Source organism: Erigeron canadensis, chromosome 1 (assembly GCF_010389155.1).
Source record: "Erigeron canadensis isolate Cc75 chromosome 1, C_canadensis_v1, whole genome shotgun sequence".
NCBI lineage: Eukaryota > Viridiplantae > Streptophyta > Magnoliopsida > Asterales > Asteraceae > Erigeron > Erigeron canadensis.
The window spans coordinates 288,235-308,977 of NC_057761.1; the positions used below are offsets into that span (position 1 = coordinate 288,235).

General features: G+C 34.3%; 1 protein-coding gene across 2 annotated transcripts; it reads left to right on the forward strand.

Moving 5' to 3' along the window:
* The first annotated feature begins 5,995 nt into the window (after positions 1-5,995).
* On the forward strand, positions 5,996-20,002 carry LOC122600353 (phospholipid-transporting ATPase 3-like). 2 transcript variants are annotated; one of them, XM_043773070.1, is made up of 27 exons: positions 5,998-6,441; positions 8,067-8,132; positions 8,585-8,646; positions 9,254-9,335; positions 9,524-9,634; positions 10,094-10,171; positions 11,258-11,354; positions 12,455-12,561; positions 13,221-13,286; positions 13,625-13,746; positions 13,843-13,930; positions 14,027-14,104; positions 14,196-14,312; positions 14,494-14,643; positions 14,720-14,824; positions 15,883-16,025; positions 16,172-16,273; positions 16,345-16,408; positions 16,495-16,707; positions 16,867-17,032; positions 17,123-17,202; positions 17,294-17,533; positions 17,737-17,958; positions 18,040-18,207; positions 18,301-18,654; positions 19,262-19,365; positions 19,495-20,002. In XM_043773070.1, exons 1-27 carry the CDS (start codon positions 6,280-6,282, stop codon positions 19,802-19,804), a joined length of 3,657 nt encoding a protein of 1,218 aa, XP_043629005.1. In that variant the 5' UTR covers positions 5,998-6,279; the 3' UTR covers positions 19,805-20,002. The 2 variants fall into 2 exon arrangements, with proteins under 2 accessions (XP_043628997.1, XP_043629005.1); XM_043773062.1 differs by having other exon boundaries at positions 5,996-6,441; positions 17,737-18,207.
* The last annotated feature ends 741 nt before the right edge of the window (positions 20,003-20,743 follow it).

Consider the following 20,743-nt stretch of genomic DNA (forward strand, 5'->3'; position numbering starts at 1 on the left):
AAAATGGGGGTATTAGGGGCAAGGGTATGAATCCTATTATTTACTATTTGACAAACTTTTAGCCAATCACAACCTTTCATGTGCTCTGCTAAAAACTAGTCAATCTTTTTAAAAACTAACCAAAAGTTACCATTTTTTTAAACATTAAATGACTAAACGTTACATTTATTTAAAACATAAAACATTATATACTTAAGAAATTCGAAAACATACTAAATTAAAACATTAGATCCTAAAACTGAAATTACAAGTTAGCGCCAACCAAACTGCGAATCGTCAGAGTCCACGTCACTGTCACCGTCATTGCGGTGAATGTATTCATAATGTTCATGGGAGTTCGTCTTCTCGCCGGCGGGAGTCGTGTATTCCTCTCCTAGGTCTACTTTGCCGACACTACCTTGCCAAACTTTCGCGTGTTCAAGTGTCCTCGCTAACGTGACTTCGGCGACAGTAAGCCGCGGAAGTGTTTGGTCCAGCATGCGACCTTCTGTTGCAGGTATGTAACGTACTAGACATCGAGCTCATTATGGTGCTCTCGTCGTTTATGAATTTCGACAAGGTGAGGAGACTTTTGAGCTTGTATGTCGTTAATCATAGGCCTAACGCCGGTTTTATGCTTGTCATTGTCAAGCATGTGGTACTGCATCGAGTTTTTACAGTCGAATACAGTCATAGGTGGCTTGTAGTTTGTCATGGCTTCAATGTTGATAGTTTATATTTGTATGTTGTATGTAGTTTGTTTGAAGAATATGTATGTTTGTTGATGGTGGTTTATATAGAAGTTGAAAAAATAAAAAAAAAGAATTAGAAAAAAAAAACATGTACGCTCCTAACATTCCAAACATACAAAAAAAAATGGTCACTTTTAGCCACGTGGCCCCAACGTTCGCATTCATAAGCCAAATATAGCCAATGGAAGTAGCCGATACAGATTGCTGATGCTTGCCGATGGATATGGTACAATAAAGCTAATGAGTCGATGCTTGGCAAGAAATGAGTCAATGCAAAGTGCCGACTATACCCTTGCCCCTTCGAAGATTTCTGTGCTTGTTTACATCATTTAAAGGCTAAAGTAACCGTACTAGATTATGTAATTCTATAAAAGTTTCTCACAAATTACCTTATCGTGGTTTTGTTGTATTTAAATGATTAAGTTAATACTCAGTTTTTTTGTGAAAAAGTTATATATATAAATGATTAACTTGATACTCATTTTTTAAAATTAAACACGAATTTTATTATAATTATGTCTCTGAACATTATGTATGAACGATCATGGATATAATTCGTCATCTTAGTTTTCTAATTCATATTCTTGAATATGAAATGACAATAATCTCATTTAAGATTGTAACACCCCAAGATTTTTAAGATAAATAAATTAACCCCTTTTTGTAGTTTTGACATTAAAATAAGTTCCTAGTATTTTATTTTTAAATATGGGGTTAATTTAGTTGGAACTTTGGCGGATAGCGGGTAAAATACCCATTAATTTTGAGTTAAGGGCGTGACACTCAGGAGAAGTGTCAACCAACTTCTTCTTGTGACTCATTCTCCCTCCACTTTCTTCTTCTACTAACTTTTTCATATTTCTCATTCTAACCAACCTTAATTACAATATCTAATTCAATCAAAAATTCTTAAAAGTATTAATCATATTATCCAAGAATCATAACAATAATAAAATTAGGGATTTTGGTGGTGTGTGAAGTGGGTGTGTGTTGATATCATCAGAAAGAAGAAAGAAGAACTTGAAATTCTAAACCTAATTTTAACCCTTTCTTGGAGGTAAGGATTTCATAAACTAGTTTTTGATTATCTTGAGAAATTAGGGTTCTTGAAATACCCAAATTTGGGGGTTTTGCTATAATTGAGTTTTTATGATTTTTCTTTAATTTCTTATATATTATAGTTTGTTATTGAGTTGCATGATGAATTTAACTATTGATTTTAAATGTTAACAATGAAACTTTGGTAATGAAAGAATGATGATTTTACTAGTTAAAAAGAATGATGATGGGATTTATGAATTGAACTTATTAAGTAAATTTTTGAATGAAATGCAACTCAATGACAAAGTAAGGTTATTTTGGGTTAGGAATATTAGTGAATTGTTAACAAGGCTAGGTTGAGCTAGCAAAGGTATGAATATGACCTTTTATGCACATTGTGATTATTGAAAGGTTGAAAACAATAATGTGTGTTCTTATGGTCACCATGGACTTGGTTGTTCGTCATTAAGGTGAGTACATTTATATATGTTTATATACATATTGGGTCAATTATGTGATAATGGGGAGGGAGACCCATAGTTATGGTTTGTTGGGATTAAGACCATACGGGGTATGGCCAATTATGCAAAGACCATACGGGGGTATGGCATATGGTGTAAGACCATACGGGGTATGGCTTATTATGGAAAGACCATACGGGGGTATGGTATATGGTGTAAGACCATACGGGGTATGGCATAAAGTTGATCGACTATACAGGGGTATGGCAACGTGATTACGCATGGAATGACCTGGTTTATTTGTAGTAATGTTTTATGATTTCATAAGTTACTTGGTAGTATAATTGTGGGAATGATTAAGATGATATTGTGATGTTTTACACCTATGTTATGGTTCTTATGTGTTGATTTCATTATGTGTGTAATTGTATATGAATGTATTCACTAAGCGTTAGCTTACCTTTTAGTTGTTTACCATTTTATAGGTGGTTCCGAAAAACTAGTGTTGTTGATTTGAAGTTGTTAGAAGAAAGGTTGATTTTAGAGAACTTGAAGATATTGTCTATTCATGGAAGAATGGATCTTTTGTGTAGATACTTAGTAATCCCACCTCATATATGGCTCATGATATATTTGGTCATTTTGGTAAAGCTTGGTCTTGGCACATTTCTGCAAAATTAAGCATGTTTTGTTGACTTAAAAAACGTCAAAATGGGTAAATGACCCATTTGGTTGTGTAAGTGAAAGTTTGATCAAATGGATATCTCAATCATGTATGTAATTGTGTCAAGTCTTTGTTTAAACCCAGATTTGTAGTGTTATGAAGCTTGGAAATGAGTTTGGAAAGATTACAAGTTGAATCAAGTGTCAAAATGGGTCATTTTGTTGTTCAGCCCTAAATATGTGGCATGTATAGTTTAAGTATATGGAACATTTTAGGTTCTGTTCGGATTTGGATCATTTGTGTGGCACATACACTATGGATGTGGCACATGGAAAACTGAAAGTCAGAATAGGTGACACATGCAATTTTGAATGTGGCACATATTTGCTTCTGTTATATTTTTAACTCAAAAATGTAGCACATGCTTATTTGCATAGGCACACCTGGGTAAAAAAATAATAATAATAAAATAAAATAATTATTATTTTTCTTAAATCGAGTTGTGTCGTTTCAAAGATTCACCTGTATCCACTCATTATTTAGATGGTAGATAAGTATCGCATTATTACCAGTGGTGAGTACGGTTCGGTGTCGGTCCATTTTTGACTAAAACTGAACCGTTATATTCGGTTTTTGAAAATTAAAACCATTGGTTTTCGGGTTTTTCGGTTTGGGTTTATTTTAGTTTGGTTTTAGTCAGTTTTTAACCACTTGTGGGTTGGGTCAACTTGAGCTTGAAAAGTTTATAAGTTTATACCCTATGATTTTCTACCATAATATTAACAAATCTTCCAAACAGTATTAATAACAATAACACTACAACAATGGCAACAAGTCTATCAAAATAATTTGTACAAACTTCAAATACTTATTTCAACAAAAATTTATATAACTATTTATATATTTTTCGCATTGTTTAATTAGGGGATGAGTATTGTAAAACAAGTATTAAAGTAAAACAAATAAGACATGATCTTGATCCTTAGATCATTGATAAATTGATGCACAAAGATTCACGAAGCGATTGATGCACGATGATTTGCATGATGCATGATGATTTTCAGTGAAGAGCAACATATTGTTTTATTTGTTTTACTTTAATACTTGTTTTATTTTACCTAAAACCTGTTTAGTTATATAATTATTAAACCAAATCAATCATGTTGTGTATTTTCACTTAAAAACATATAAATAATATTATTGTATACACTTAAAAATGCAAATATATTAACATATTTACCAAAAATTAGTAATAAATTAGTATAAATATAAAACAAAGTAAACAATATATATTTGTAGTTTGGTTCGGTTTTCCATTGGAAACCAAAACCGAACCATAACTTTCGTTTTTTTTAAAAAAAAACAAAACCATTGATTTTTTCGGTTTTCGGTTTTTTTGATTCGGATTTTTCGGTTTTCGTTTCGATTTTTGCTCACCCCTAATTATTACCATCAATAAGGCTACAACGGTCTCTTACATATCTATACTTATATCTATAGAGTTAAGATTAAAATATAAATATTAAATCTTGACCCCTTGATTTTAATTTAAAGGTTATGGTCTTTCTAACTTTACCGCTTAAGTTAGTAGTAACTTAAAGGAATCCTCACCCATTCTCAAATATCTTTTACTCTTGCTTATATAAAAAAAAAATTATTATTGAAAATGTTAAAAATTACTATATGTAGTATGACAGACATCCCTTCCCCCCACTTTTTTTTTTCCCCAAATCATCCTCTTTTTCTATAGTCTAATTTAATTATATCCACTAATATACATAAAATAATTTTAATGAAATAAATTACACTACTAGTCAATCAACTCTTAAAATAATTAAACTAACCGTTATATTAATTACATTTACATTAATAGCCTAAAATACTCGTCACTACCACCATCAGTTGTTGCTCCCACCCGTAATCACCACATTGCCGCTACGGTCAACAAATTGCGCAACACTACCATGCTAGTATGCTTTTAGCTCAAGTTTTCATAGGTTTTGAATATGTATGTGTAGGGTGGATGATTTTTTTTTTTTAAAAAATTATCATAATTATTAAATAATATATTCATGTGATTTTAAAAGTAATTTTAAAGAATAGGTACCAAGTCATCAAAATTATACAAAAATAAAAGAAATATTATAGAATTGATTTTATTTTATCAGAAAGAATTTTTTTTCATTGTGACATTTTATCAAACACCTAATAAGCAAACTATTGTAAAAAGCAAAAGAGAGAGTTTTTTTTTGTGCAAATATGAGCTGTGGAAAAAAAACCTTATGGCTTTTTGTTTTTGTGTGTGAAACAACAACATAGCATCAACCTCAATTACTCTACTTTATATTGGTTTCGTATCAGATATGAATAATAGAATAAATTAGAACCAAATTAAAAAGGATAAACCAATTTACTGGAAATTTTGGAATAAGAAGTCGCTACCTTAAAATCAAACAATCATAATAAGAAGAATGATAATAAGCAAAAATAATTTTTTACCTTGAAACACTATTTTGAAAGAAGCTGGCTATTGGGTGAAAAAAAATATGAGAGTAGTATTCTGTGTACTAAGAAATATATGAGACTATTATAATTGGTTACCTTGAAGTCAGGAAATATTGGAGATATATTGGTCTTTATACACGTCATTCACGCACGGAACAAAAATGGGCGTAGTGGGATGAATGGAAAAAATGAAAGTTGAGAGGATTAATTTACACGAGCAATGGTCTATTCTTTTCTCATGCACTAAACAAACAAACTTTTGCTAACCGAATGCAATTGGGCTTTCCATTCCGGGCTTTATTCCTATATAACAAACATACCCTAGTTGCTGTATTAGAAAAATGGAAATTACTTATTACCGGTTTCATGGAATGATTTAAAAGATAGCGGTTACTTAGAATAGGATTACAAAAAAAATTATAGAAAGAAATGTTCTTTTTACCTTAAGGTAAAAGTAAATACGGCACTCTTTTGCAAAAAAAAAAAAAAAAAAAAAAAAAAGAAAAGGAAAAGAGCAAGACGCGTGGGAAGGGGCTACTGAGTTAAAGTGGGGGGTGTTTTACCCGGACGGACGACCATCGATCTAATTTGAAAGAAATTTTGGGGTGGGGTTTCAAATCCATCAATAACTTCTTCCATCCTTTCTTTCTTTTGACAAATTCAAAGTGCCCTTGTATTATTATTATTATTTTTTATTAATTATCATTATTATTATTATATGTGAGTGTCGTTGTTATTACTCATTTAGTTTTGAGATTGATCTGTATATATACACATACACACACGCTTATATATATCTTGCAATTGAAAGAAAGAAAGAGAGTTAAGTGAAAAAAAAAGAAAAGAAGAAGCAGCAGCAGAAAGATAGTTAAAGTGAATGACGACGGGGGGAGGGAGAGAGTCGTCGTCTTCGCCGCTGGTTGTTGATAGGAGCATCTCGTCAAACACCATACGACTTGGTCGTGTTCAACCACAAGCGCCTGGTCATCGCACCGTTTTCTGCAACGATCGTGAAGCCAATCACCTCGCCAAATTCAAGGCAAGCCAAACCCCCCTCCCACCATCTCTTCTATCTCTCTCTCTCTCTCTCTCTATATATATATATATATATTTGATTGATTGATTGAAATACATATATACTAGAAGAAGAATAAGGCTAGAGTAGTATTTTGCCCTTGTTAGTACCAGTTCAATGCGACTCTTAGATTCCAAATCTTCATCATTCTTAGATTCATAACTTTTTTTTTTGATAATTTTTTAAATTTTAGGTTGACTGCTACTGTTTGGTGAGATCTACCAGCTACTAATTTTCTTTATTTTCATCTCGTTCTGTGCGGTAGGCAGGAATCTATGCCCCGAATAGTTTACAAGACACTACTAGGGGATCGAACAGTTTATAAGATACTAACAAATGTATAATTAAATTACCCAAGATTTAGGAAATACAGAGCTTTATAGATGTTCTGGGTGGGCCATGGCCAACCTTGGTTTCCATGTGTCTCTGCCACTGATCTCACTGTGAATTTTTTTATGTTGCCTGACTGAGATACACACACAACTGTATTACCTACACCCAATGTTCAATCTCCTGCCATGCTTTGTGCCGTGCGTTTTACAAATCCGACTGCCCACAAATACATAACAATATCATTAAAAATCCCCTTTTACACTAGTATTCAATTGACACTATGATCTATCACTCCACACTATTTTATTAGTCTGTGGCATTCACTTAATTATCTCGGGACCTAATACTTCACTCAATATTAATTTTAATCACAATAGTGACAATCAAGACACATTGACTAATTACAACCACATTAAAGTTGATAACTACTCACACTAATTCTCTTTCATTGTCATGTGCATAAACACACTAAGTTAGACATGAACAGCATAAGGAGGTGCAACAGGAAAATGCATTATTGTCTAACATCCTAATTTTTTTTCCTCCTTTTTTTAGTATATTCCTTAAGTTTTTCTCTGAAGGCCCGCCCTCATGTAAAGCCACAACTTTGACATCATACCCAATTGTAGGTATAAAACCTACCTCATTAAGTTATTGACGGTAAACAGTGGTTGTACATTCGACCATTCATGTCTTCCTTATACAAAGAATGATATATACAAAGTGACTTTTTTGATTTCCAGTTTCCGAGCAATATTTACATCCTTCTTTTTGTTTGTTGTATAATTCACACGAAATGATAACTACAAGTCTTCAAAATTCCTTGTTAATGTCGTTTCTTATCAGTTGAGTGGCCTTCTTTTCAGAAAAAAAAAGGTTAGGTGTCACTGAAACCACATATAGCATTAATTTTCAACACGTATCAATTTTTTCGTATAACCTATTTGTAACATTACCGTCCTACGTTCTTACATCTACTAGCTCTTTTGTCTCAGCTCTTGAATATGTGTGTGACCCACTTTCAGGTCCATGTAATTACTTGACTCTTGATGCAGTTTATCAAATGATTATAGATGTTAGAATGTAAAAAGAATAATACGGCAATTTTTACATAGGATAGATAGAATTCTACTTGTGGTGATCTATATATCATAACCATAACTTCTTTTTCTTTCCTTTTTGCATCCTAAACCCCTTTTTTGTGCATGAAGAGAATAGCTAGCTAAAATTTGATGTCAATAAACCAATTATTTCAGGGAAATGGTGTATCAACAACAAAGTACAATGTTGCTACCTTTTTACCAAAGGGGCTCTATGAGCAGGTATGTCATTTCAAACATCTATACACTTGTATAACCTGATAATCTTAGGGAACTTGGTGAATGCTCGTGATTCACAAATAAGTTAAGAGTTTATAGGGAATATGTAAAATGTGGGAATGCCCATCCCACCAAAGATAAATTGACAAAATATAGTTGATTGCACTAGAAGTGTTAGGTACAGGAAGGGTGAATGGGTTTTTTTTTGCAGGTGGGGTTGTTCATCTTCAGCCTATATTATGAAAAAGAAGGCGTTGATTTCACTAATTTGGTATAGGTTTTATAGAAGTTTTTGTATATATAACGTGGTTAACTTAGAGCGCATGCTGTTATTTGTTAGGGATTAAGCGCTACATGGTTTACTCATGGCTTCAATTTTAACCAACTCGGTTGAAGTTAATTGATTATTTGAAACTTGTATGTTACTGACTCAGCCTCTTGTTTATTATTGACAGTTTAGGAGGGTGGCTAACCTATACTTTCTTACGATCTCTTGTTTATCATTTACACCTGTCAGGTATGGTGTTATGAAAAAGAACCCTGATGATAAGCATATTTATTCCCTTGTTGGTGCTATCCACTAACTATATGCCTTATTCTGTGTATTTGGAGTAGCTCATTAAAAATCCATGTGTTTTTATAGGTTTGTTTGACTCTAAGTTAAACATCTACCTTATCATTAGATAACACAAATTACATAGTTGGCAGTGGTCGACTATGGACTGATGGGTAATTTGTCAAAATGGGAAATGCTGGAATCAATTTGGACATCCCATTAATGATACTGTTGCATTTCTTTTAGACAAAGGCGGGACTTTACATCTATCATATACAACTACTAGCTTGTAAAATTGTTTAGAGTCCTTAGCTTGTTATGTCATTGTCTTTCGTTATTTGTCCTGCATGAGTACATGGATGATCTAAGCTGTGCTTATGACATGTGTGAATAATTGTTGAAACTTACCACAAACACTTCTTTGTGTGTTGTATTGCACCGTCAATTATACATCCTGGACTTCCATTCTCTTTTTGATAAACGTTTGATGTGCTCAAGTTTTTTTTAATCTGATTCTAATTATGTAAGCGTTTACTGTAATAGTTATTATTTTTTATTATTTTTGCAGTCCTGTTAGTCCAATTACAAATGTGATCCCGCTAAGTCTTGTGCTTTTTGTCTCTCTTGTCAAGGAAGCTTTTGAGGACTGGGTGAGCAATTACTAAATTATAGACTGGTTATATCTAATTGCATCAATTTATAATGATTTAAGCAAGCTAACTTAAGTATATTCAACAGTCTTTAGCACATGTACATGGAGTTTACTTTTTTAGTGCAATGTAATGTACTATATGACTTTTATCATCATGATCTTACAACCAAACTCTTATCTTAACAGAAGCGTCTCCAAAATGATATGACAATAAACAATTCTTCTATTGAGGTGCTGCAAGAACAAAGGTGGGAAACCATTCCTTGGAAGAAGCTGCAGGTTGGGGATGTTGTTAGAGTAAGTATGCTACATTTCATGCTTCCTTTTTGGATTAGTGTTATGACTAGTTGACACTTGAGGTGAAGTTTATAATTATCCCTCGAAAGCTGTGTATACTTTTTGTTTGATTTATAAAAAGGATGGGGAGCAAAGTGAGTCTGAATTCGAAAACCAAGTAAACACTAGTTTAGTTCCAGTAAGAGAATGACAAATAGGATATGTTTTGGGCCAGCATGTGAATATTTAAATAGTCAATATCTGCAGATTTCTATATACTCAAAGAAGAGAGAGATCATATTTTTGTTGGAGACTGAAAACCATGGTGAAATTGACGCTCTAACATATATCATTGACTCATTGAGATCAAAAGCTTGAAGAAGATATATTGAACAACATAACCTATTTTGCTTATTTTTAAATACTGGTAATACCCAATATTAAAACATGATGCAAATCTGGATGTTTATCTTTCTGCAGGTGCGGCAGGACGGGTTTTTTCCAGCTGATTTGCTACTCCTTGCAAGTACAAACCCTGATGGTGTTTGCTATACCGAGGTCTCTATTGGTTTCATGTTTAATACCTAAGTTTTTAACTTGCCTGAGTTTTTGTCATAAGGAACTTTGAAACTACATATGCGTATAGCCGTATCTCTACTACATTATAAAGCATTTGTTCCCTCCAAATTTTTTCAACTTTTCAACAATGTAAACCTACTAATGCATAATGTACAATACATCTATATACATCTCAACCACCTTTTTTATCTCTCCTCAAATCTCAACCACTTACTTTTCTCTCTCCTTCATAAATCATTTTATTTCTCTAATTCATTTAAAATCTTTTATCTCAAAAAGACAAAAACCGTACATCGATAAATTATAATAATTATACGGGTGTTCTTAAAATTTAATGCTCTTTCATTAGAGATGTCATTCGATATACTTTTAACGAATTTTTAAATCCTAGGGTAGATCCCGTACGGCTAAGGCATTTGGCTATCACACTTTTATGACTTATCACCTCGCATGACTTATCACACTTTATGACCTATCACCCCCACCATCTTACCGCCGCAACGCGCGGGTAATTTCTCTCGTATATCTTAATGAACTCAATGCTGAGTAGTCACATTGGGTTATAATCAGATTTAGCTTTGTGATGCATCTCTTTTCAAATACACCGTTTCATGTTTAAGATAGAGTGCGACCACATTCGTGTTGGAACTAGAAAGTTAGATGGTCTAATAAATTGGTATAAGTTATGCGGCATGTGGCAAAAATGTCCATCTTCTAGAAATAAGATAAATGATTAGGATCCTTTATATTTTATGTGTGAAGAAGAAAACAGTAAGTGTGTGGTTGCATGAGCCATTGAGAATCTTATGGAATTCAGATTCATACCGAAGAATGGCATAGTTGATTTATTTAGTTCATTTCAAGTAATTCACAGAAAGGTTGACTTGCTTTAAAATATAGATTGGTCCTTGGTTATGATTGCACTTGCCTATCTTCTCTGTTACCGAAGTTTTTTATTTTTACTTATACATTGCAACACGATGCTGCTTATGCTCTTACAGGTGATTAATACGTTAAGTTTATTAGTTTTGCTATATTTTGATAGCCCTGTTGTTTATCTATCAGACTGCAAATCTGGATGGTGAAACAAACCTTAAAATTAGGAAAGCTTTGGAGAAGACATGGGATTACGTCGCTCCTGAGAAAGCCTCAGAGTTTAAAGGTATAATTATTTTTGTTATCAAAAAGTATTTATTATGCTTTAATCCATCACTGATATCATTCGTGTTCCTGGTTTTTGCCCTCGTTGATAAGAATTGATTTCATCTAATTATAGGGTTAAGGATTCATGCTTAGATTATGCAGCATGTGGTTAGTTATTTGAAAAACACAATTTGATGTTGACTATTGATTTAACTTCGGATGATTTGAATAATTTCTTTGCCGGGGGCAACCTTCTGTATTTTCTTCTGGCATTCTTGCATGTGCATATCCAGTTTGGTGGTTAAGTTGTTTACTATACTTAATTGGTTAGAGTCTCTCTATTTCTGTATTTAGTCATTTGATTTCTACATGTTGATTGGGGATGCACTTTCTCTTTTTTTTATCCGCTTGATATGTGGTCATGTAAGGGACGACCATATATATAGTCACAAAGCTCATGGGCATATGATGAGACTCCTTCGAGCCATTTTAAGCCCAGAGGTGGATGATTTTAATACAAGGATTATTGTATTGTCGATTTATTAATTATTGCTGTGTCTCTAGAGGCACCAGGGTTTTTGACTATTCTCTATGTTGCTATGTTTGTCTCTTTAGACCATGGATGCATTATGCATAATGTAAAGGGATTAGTTTCCACTAATGTAAGAAACTTTGAACGAATGTCTATAGTAGGAAATAACTAAAGTTGTGTATATTGTATGTAAACAACTTTGAAATAATGTTTATTGTATGTAAGAATTTCGTTTCAACCAATTAAAATCTGACAAGTGGCACCTGTATATGGTTGCCACGTATGTTTTTTTACATACAATAAACATTTTTTCAAGTTGCTTACATACAATACACATAACTTTAGTTTTTTCCTACTATAGACATTCGGTCAAAGATAGTTACATTCCAAGAAACTAATCCCTAATGTAAATAGTATCCGGAACCTTAACATGTTAATGATATCAGAGTTATATCAAAGTGTATATATATATATATATAGGACTATCCTAAAGATATCAACAGCATCTTATAACTTCACCTTAAGTGCAAATGCTTACAATTATTGTCATTTATTTATAGTGATGCTAACATTTCTACTGGTTGCAGGTGAAATACAATGTGAACAACCGAACAATTCCCTCTATACATTTACCGGAAATTTGATACTCCAAAAGCAAACTTTACCCCTTGGTCCAAATCAAATTTTGTTGCGAGTAAGATATATGGTTTCATTCTTGTTTACTAAATGATCTGTTTCCCATTTATGCACCAAAGTTATTGGTTTCCATTCATTTTTTATTTTCTCAATTGCTTTTAAAAGTTCATCTGGTTCTCTTGCATCACAAACTTCCACCTCTTTGTGAACTGTACACAGTACATAATTACTTCATACAATGATAAATTATTGAGTTGACTGATTTTCATTTGACTCTTATTATTTGTTACCATATTTTATGTCTTTATGAGTCACAACTTAAGGTAATCTATATTCATTTATCCTCGAGGGTAAATAGGTAAACCTATGAGGCTTTTCCTGCTCAGGTTACCCAGGGATGGCGAGTCTTGGACTCAGCCTCTGAGGCGTATGCGCCCCAACCGGGATATCCCTGTGACCGTTTCTGACCATTTTCCCGGCCACCCCCAAGATTTTTACCTAGGGAGGATTTGAACCTGGGACCTCTTCCGATGAAACAGGATGTTAACCACTAGGTCACATTGGTGGTGTTTATTCATCCTCAAGGGTGAAGGACCTAAATTATCTTTTGAACAATAAAGTACTGCCTTTTTTCCTGTGCATTTTCCTTGGCTACATGTTTTGTATGATTAGTAATTATGTCTTCTACAGATCTAATATTGCTCTAATCTATTTCAGGGCTGCAGTTTACGTAACACAGAGTACATTGTTGGGACTGTAATATTTACTGGACATGAGACTAAGGTTTTTAAATCTTTTACTATTTCAATTTCTGTTATTACCCTTCCATACCTTCAGTTGTATATTGGGAAAGTGGCATTACATTGTACTATCAGGGGCTCAATGTAGCCCTACTGCGTAGAATCGTCTAGCATGTCTATGGTTTGTTATATGAGTTTTTTACTACTGCCAATAAACGATATATAGCATGTAGAAATCTTCTATATTTCTTCTGCACCTGATCCAGCTATTAGCTTTTTATATTTTATATTTTGTATTCCATTGCTTGAGGTCCTCTTTATGCTCTTCAAAATGCATCAATGATTCTTGGCATTTTTTTTTTGATAAATGATACATGACAGGTAATGATGAATGCCATGAATGTTCCTTCAAAACGAAGTACGCTAGAGCGGAAACTTGACAAAGTAATAGCCACGCTTTTTGGTGTTCTTCTCTCCTTGTGTTTGATTGGGGCCATTGGCAGGTAGGTGACTAGGTAGCATGTTATTCATGTTTCATTTCTGTCGCTTCTTTGCAAGCTTTCATCATGCTGTAATTATTTTTTTTCATGACTTTGCAGTGCTGTATTCGTAAATAACAAATATCACTACTTGGAGCTCTGGATTAATGGGGACTCTCAACAGTTCAATCCTAGCAACAGATTTGTGGTATATTTTGCTTGCTTATGTGAGAGGAATTGTATCTGATTTTGTTCTTCTATTTCTGTCTTTACCATTGTCGACCTTTGTGTATTTTTGTAACAGGTTTTTGTTCTTAGTATCTTTACCCTCATCACTCTGTATTCACCGATCATTCCAATATCTCTTTATGTTTCTATTGAGGTAGGTTCATGAACTATTTAAGCTAAGTTTTGCAGGATATAAGTGCTTATGAGTTACTTATTTTGTTAGTTTTATTGTTTCTGATTTTCAGATGATCAAATTCATCCAGTCAACTAAGTTTATAAACAATGACTTACGCATGTATCATAGTGAGACCAATACCCCTGCATTAGCACGCACATCAAATCTGAACGAGGAACTTGGCCAGGTAATCAATTTCTCAGATTTATTTTCTCTGCATTAGATAATGTATTTAGTGAGATTTAGCACTGAAACAGTATTGTTTAGAAAGATGAAGACTTGCTCACAGACACCCACAATGTCTTGAGTGAGACTTGAACCCACAACCTATTGATAGCACTGAAACACTTGCTGTTTTTTTGTGACAGGTGGAGTATATTTTCTCTGATAAAACTGGAACTCTGACCAGAAATTTGATGGAGTTCTTTAAATGTTCAATTGGTGGAGAAATGTATGGAACTGGTGTGACTGAAATAGAAATGGGAGCTGCAAGGAGGAATGGTGTTAATGTTAGGGAGGTATAATCATCTGTCATAACTTGGAAGATGTATTTTGATCTGCTAAATATGATAATGCAATTTGCAAACTTTACAGTTGCAGAAACCGTCTCGTACAGCACGTGAAAAGGGTTTTAATTTTGATGATCCCAGGCTTATGCTTGGTGCTTGGAGGAATGAACCTAATCCGGATATGTGCAAGGTAATTTACTTATGTAGCCAAGTGTAATATGAAATTTGTTTCATCAATTATTAACATAAAGATGGATTTATGCTGCTCCTGTTAATTACAATCTATACTTCTATACTACTATATAAAAGTTGTACACCTTTGTTGAAAAGAGTTGCGAAATGACCATTCTACCCTTAATGAGTTAATTTACGCCATGAGTCCCTTATCGTCTAATATATTTTCACACCACCTTCACATCAGTTACATTTACATCAACATATATATACCACTCGACACCGTCACCACCACCAATATCGCCGCCATCACCACCCGCTGCCGACACCACCCTCCGTCGCGAGGACCACCGCCGCATTGCGTGGGTATCATGCTAGTTTGTACATCAAAGTTTATAATGTTTAGCTGGTATGGGTCTGTTTTTATCATTTCCATGACAACACTGGATCTGGGTATGATAAGATTCCTTGGTTATAATATATTTCATGAAATCTTCTAGTGGCAGCAGCATATGATTAGAATTCTCAACAAAACTCTAGTTTGGTGCTGAAGTTGTCTTATGTTCGTTTTAAATCATCATTATAGCACCTCCAATGAAGTCTTTCAACAGCTTGATACCATTGGGTACAGAGACTTTTTTGATCAAAAGGTTGACAATGCTCAACCTTTTGAAGAAAAGCTTTTTCTCAATCAAAACCCAAAAAAGGCTTTAGAAAAAGATCTGCATTGGAGTGAATAGCTTTTTAATATGTTTTAGCTAATGGATTGATTAGTTGGCAAAATAAAAAGCTTTTTCCCATTGGAGATGCCCTTACTTTTCAATTTTTCATAGAATGACTAATTTCTAGAACTAGAACTAGAAATGTTTCTCATCTAGAACCAAACCTCCAGTTTTGGCTGAAAGGCAGCACTTTCATTGCCGGGGTAGTTGAATTTTGTAGTGAATGTTTTTAAATAAAATCCAGATGTTACATTATGGATTTCAACACTGAGATGGATCGATCTCATGATTTTACAAGCCTGGTAAACTTCTTATGTGGTCATTTATCGGAAGTTATTGTTTCTTTATTTAGGAATTTTTCAGATGCCTTGCTATATGCCATACCGTACTCCCCGAAGGTGAAGAGTCCCCAGAAAAACTTCGATATCAAGCTGCATCTCCAGATGAGGCTGCATTAGTTACAGCAGCAAAGAACTTTGGCTTCTTCTTCTACAGGTATATATGTGTGATCATACATGCTCATAACACTTGACATTACTGCCAACATGATAGAGCGAAAACTTTGCAAGGTGTGTATGTGACAGAGGTATTTTATTTTGTTATCTGTCATTGTACTGATGTATAGAAATCAATTTCTTCAGGCGTACACCTACTACGATCTATGTGCGTGAATCACATGTTGAAAAAATGGGGAAAGTTCAAGATGTGAAATATGAAATTTTGAATGTTCTTGAGTTTAATAGGTAAGGTTCTTTCTCAAAACTTGAACATCTAAGTTCCTTTCTGAAAAAATTTATGTTTGCCTTTTTTATAGTACAAGGAAACGTCAGTCTGTTGTATGTCGTTACCCAGATGGAAGGCTTGTACTATATTGCAAGGTGATTACTCCAGCGATCTTCTGTATTACCTGGAATTGTACCTATTAATTTATTACTCACTCCAATTCAGTATCTGTTATTTACAGGGAGCTGATACTGTAATTTATGAGAGATTGGCCAGCGGAAATGATGATTTAAAGAAAACTAGCAGGGAGCAGTTGGAGCAATATGGAGAAGCTGGATTGAGAACTCTTTGTTTGGCCTACAGGGATCTAAGTCCAGACATGTATGAAAGTTGGAACGAGAAATATATTCAGTCAAAATCTTCTTTACGTGACCGTGAAAGAAAAATGGACGAGGTAATCACCGTTGCTAAATGATTACTAGTCCATTGCTCTTCACATTTAAAATAGGTGTATTCTTGAAATGTTTAGGAAGTTTACATGATTTAGACCAAATTTGGATATAGTTGTTTATATCTATACTATAATTAAGAAACACCTTGAAACTGGAAACAGGTGGCAGAACTCATAGAGAAGGAATTGACTTTGATCGGATGCACCGCTATAGAAGACAAGCTTCAAGAAGGGGTACCGTCCTGCATAGAAACACTTGCTAGAGCTGGAATCAAGATTTGGGTGCTTACAGGGGACAAATTGGAAACTGCAATAAATATCGCTTATGGTTTGGCTGTTTTTAAGTTTTAATTGTGTCATCATATGTGTATGCCATCTCGTAGCTAGTCTTATTGACTTTTGTTCTTAATTGTTCCAGCTTGCAAGTTAATTAACAATGACATGAAACAGTTTGTTATCAGTTCAGAAACTGATGCGATCAGAGAGGTTGAAAGCAGAGTAAGCAACTCTTTTTCAGAATTATTTTCATTTATCAATTGGATAATTTTTTTTCACTAGGATACAATCTTATTTAAAAATCATTATCCAGGGTGACCAAGTGGAAATTGCCCAGTTTTTAAGAGAAACGGTGAAAAATGAGCTTCACAAGTGCCATCAAGAAGCACAAAGTATCATTCATGGCTCAACTGGACAGAAGTTGTCCCTTCTGATAGATGGGAAGTGTTTGATGTATGCTTTAGACCCAAGTTTGCGGTCTACATTGCTTAGTTTGAGCTTAAGTTGCAATTCAGTGGTCTGCTGCCGTGTTTCTCCTTTACAGAAAGCACAGGTAAGGCTTCTATGGAAATATTCGGATTGTTCTGTACCAAAAAGTAAAAGACTTTTTTTAAGATGGATACTTCACATTGCATTTAAATATTAGGCATAATTTAGTCACGCCATACATAACTTGTATAATGTTGGCCAAATGTTCTGCTTCATTTTGCAATCAAGCTTTTATTGCAGTTAAATAGTATTTGTTGCTGAGTACAGGTTACAAGACTGGTGAGAAAAGGTGCGAATAAGATAACTCTAAGTATTGGTGATGGTGCTAATGATGTCGGCATGATTCAAGCAGCTCATGTTGGAGTTGGAATAAGTGGTCTGGAAGGGATGCAGGCGGTGATGGCCAGCGATTTTGCTATTGCTCAGTTCCGATTTCTAACAGATCTACTCCTTGTGCATGGACGATGGTCATATATGAGACTATGCAAGGTTCATCTTTATTTTTCAATCCTGAAATTTTACTCTGTTTTTTCTCCGTTCACTTCATGCACTTGTTTTTTTTTGCTGCAGGTTGTTTCATACTTCTTTTACAAGAACCTTACGTTCACTTTGACTCAATTTTGGTACACTTTCCAAACTGGCTACTCTGGTCAACGGTTTTATGATGATTGGTTCCAATCTCTGTATAATGTTATTTTCACTGCCCTGCCTGTTATCATTGTTGGACTGCTTGACAAGGTAATTTATATGGTTACTACTGTGTGCTATTTGTGCACCTATTTGTAGTGCACTCAATTACGAAGGTTCTGATGCTAATTAAATATTTGGCAGGACGTGAGTGCATCACTTTCAAAGAAGTATCCACAGTTATATAAAGAGGGAATAGACGATGCCTTCTTTAATTGGAAAGTTGTGGGTACTTTAGCTTGCTTTTCAGTTTATCAATCGGTTATTGTATATAACTTTGCGATCGCTTCCAGTACGACTGGTTTAAACTCAGATGGAAAGGTATTAGGGCTGTGGGATATTAGCACGGCGGCATTCACATGTCTTGTGATAACTGTCAATTTGCGTCTTCTTATGATGTGCAACACAGTTACAAGGTGGCACAGTATAAGTATTGGAGGCAGCATTCTAGCATGGTTCTTGTTCATCTTCATTTACTCTCTTGTTTTTGTAGATAAGGTACACATCTTCATTTACTCTCTTGTTTTTGTTAATGATAATTATTGCTCTTTTCTTTTAGTTGACGGTTCTCTGTGTAATGAGGAAAAAGGTACATGTTCCAAGAACGTCAACCCTAATAATAGTGAACTTTAAAACAGTTGTGTATGCGTAGTATCAGGGGTAAAAAGTCTGTGTAATGTGTTATCCTTACGAACATTTTCTAGCTTTTGATATCAAGTAGTTTGAGTAAATATTTGTTAATTATCAAAACATACTCTCTAATAAAGATGAATAAAAGGCCCTGGACATTTATTTTTGAAGTCATTAATCGGTATTTGGTAAACAGGTCATGTCAACATTAACTTGTAATCTTCCTATATTTCTTCTCATGAAAATTGCAACTCTTTTCTTGGAACCTTTTATTTATATGCCAGCTGTGCTAGCAGAGAATAGATGATTGACCAGGGTCAAAACTTTAAAACTAAGTTGGGACTAGTTTTAGTTGAGAAATGACTAGTTATAAGTCAAATGTGGATTTGTTTTGCTGAAATGCTGAATGCAAGTAGTATAAGTTTTTTTTTTTTAATATTCCTAATTGTTGGTGTTTTTTCATGTTTAACCACAGGGGACTTATTTCACCATATACTTACTAATGAGCACCCCGTACTTCTATGTGATAGCCGTTCTTGTTCCCATTGTTGCACTTCTGTGTGACTTTTTATACCAGGGGTGAGCTTTTATTTCATATGACCCTCCGCATTGTTTTTTTTTGTCATAATGCTGCCAAATGATTGATATGATCTATCGCATGCATATTTATAGCTTTGGATGCTCATTATGATGGTTATATGATTTCAGGGCTCAGAGATGGTTCTACCCATATGATTACCAAATTGTTCAGGAAATCCACAGACACGAGCCAGAGCCCATTGGTGCAGGATTACTGGAGGTTGGGAACCAGCTGACCCCTGAAGAGGAAAGGAGGTATGCCTTTGCACTACTCCCAAGGGAACGGTCAAGACATACGGGTTTCGCTTTTGACTCGCCTGGGTATGAGTCGTTTTTCGCTACACAGCAGGGAGTTACTGCACCTCAGAAGCCTTGGGATGTCATTCGACGAGCCAGCATGAAACCGAAAACTAGGTCACCTCGAGCCAGTAAGTCATAGGATTTTGTACACGAAAAGAAGACTACATTAGAGGATTATTGTGTACTTTTTTGGACAGTTTTGGAGGTTTCCTTTTGTAAATGTTTTTACAAAATGATGTATAATTATACAGTATGTCGGTAGAACCCCCTTTAGTATATGATAGTACCGATTCATTGATTCATCTATTGTACTTTTATAAAAAGTAAGTTGGCTGTAGAAGTTGATCTCAACCCTCCTAGAAAACACTTTCTGAGATGTTTATAATATCCACACACACAGATGTTTTTTATGAGTGTGTATTCGTTCTAATGTACATTGGTTGTCGATGGTCTCGTGGTCCCACAGTTGTCAAAAGCGAAGGCGAACTCAAAGCGCAAAGACCTCAATTGAGGCGTAGGTGAGAGGCGCAAAAAAAGCGCTTGCCTGAAGTAGAAAAAAAAAAGCACACTCAAGTAAAAACAAACAAAATGCCATTAAGTTACTATCTTGATTCATTGTCTCTTAACAATGATAATGAACATGTTAAAGAGGGTGTATAAAAGAGAAGAAAAGTTCTATTAAATATAAAAATTGAAGAAACCTTACCTTTTAGTTTTATGAAGAATACTCGCTAATGAATGATGTTATTAAGAATAATGATATATAGTTTTAACAATATACGTTCTCCCTGGCATGCATTAAACGCTCCTTGAAATACAAAGGGTTTACAACTTTATTTATATAGAAATTTGTAAACTGACGCTTCAAATAGTTAGTGGGCCTTGGGCCTAGGGTTTAACGCGCTAAGGTTGTGCCTCATCTGCCTTTTTGTGTCTAGGCGCAAGAGGCGCACGCCTTTAACAACTATGGTCCCACATTAGTCCTAATTAAAATTTTAAGACTCAGAAAATGCATTAAATAATTGGTTAATTATAACGCACCAATTAAATGATTTTTTTTAAAAATTTTATCTTATTA

What these genes read in the sequence shown, in the direction of transcription:
- LOC122600353 (XM_043773062.1), top strand. Translation starts at nt 6,280, where the DNA reads ATGACGACGGGGGGAGGGAGAGAGTCGTCGTCTTCGCCGCTGGTTGTT. An exon ending in ATGGTGTTTGCTATACCGAG is followed by an intron (nt 10,172 to 11,257) that starts GTCTCTATTGGT and finishes TTTATCTATCAG; the next exon opens with ACTGCAAATCTGGATGGTGA. An exon ending in ATGGTGTTAATGTTAGGGAG is followed by an intron (nt 14,644 to 14,719) that starts GTATAATCATCT and finishes CAAACTTTACAG; the next exon opens with TTGCAGAAACCGTCTCGTAC.